Source organism: Geospiza fortis, unplaced genomic scaffold, assembly GCF_000277835.1.
Source record: "Geospiza fortis unplaced genomic scaffold, GeoFor_1.0 scaffold82, whole genome shotgun sequence".
NCBI lineage: Eukaryota > Metazoa > Chordata > Aves > Passeriformes > Thraupidae > Geospiza > Geospiza fortis.
In genome coordinates this window covers 54,308-54,994 of record NW_005054685.1, presented here as the reverse complement: position 1 = coordinate 54,994, position 687 = coordinate 54,308, and the positions used below count along the sequence as shown (strand labels likewise).

At 47.6% G+C, this 687-nt stretch overlaps 1 protein-coding gene across 1 annotated transcript in view; it reads left to right on the top strand.

Annotated features, from left to right (window-relative positions):
- Nucleotides 1-687, top strand: part of PRIM1 (DNA primase subunit 1) — an 11,762-nt gene that overhangs the window by 3,254 nt on the left and 7,821 nt on the right. Inside the window, exon 5 of the mRNA XM_031065128.1 lies at nt 406-478. Within this exon, the coding sequence (XP_030920988.1) occupies nt 406-478 (73 nt within the window). The remainder of the gene's footprint in view (nt 1-405; nt 479-687) is intronic.

Sequence of the window (687 nt, the reverse complement as noted above, 5' to 3'; positions counted from 1 at the left end):
TTTGGGTACCCCTGGGCCTGGTCAAGGTGGGTTTGTGGTGGTTTGGGTACCCCCTGAGCTTGGTGAAAATGGATTTATGGGGGTTTGGGTACCCCTGAGCCTGGTGAAGGTGGGTTTGTGGTGGTTTGGATACCCCCTGAGCTTGGTGAAAATGGATTTATGGGGGTTTGGGTACCCCTGAGCCTGGTGAAGGTGGGTTTGTGGTGGTTTGGGTACCCCCTGAGCTTGGTGAAAATGGATTTATGGGGGTTTGGGTACCCCTGGGCCTGGTCAAGGTGGGTTTGGGGGGGTCTGGGCACCCCTCACCCTGGTCCAGGTGGGTTTGAGGGATTTGGGTACCCCCTGACGTTGGAGCAGGTGGATTTGGGGTGCCCACCCCCCAAAACTGACCCCCCTGTCCCCCAGGGCGGTGCAGACACGGTGAAGAAGGTGAGCCTCTCCCAGCCCGTGCACCCCTTCATCAGGTGGGTGAGCATTTGTCAGGTCATTTTTACCTTTTTTTGACCCAAACATGGGACGACTGAGAGGCATTTTAGAAGTTTTTATTCTAAAAAGTAAAAACTTTTATACTGAAAAGTATTCTAAAAAATTTGGTTTAATTCTTACTCCTTTTTAATTTTAATTACTGCTAATAAATTCTATATAAATTATATATGTCTATAATTTTTATATATATAAATGATACAT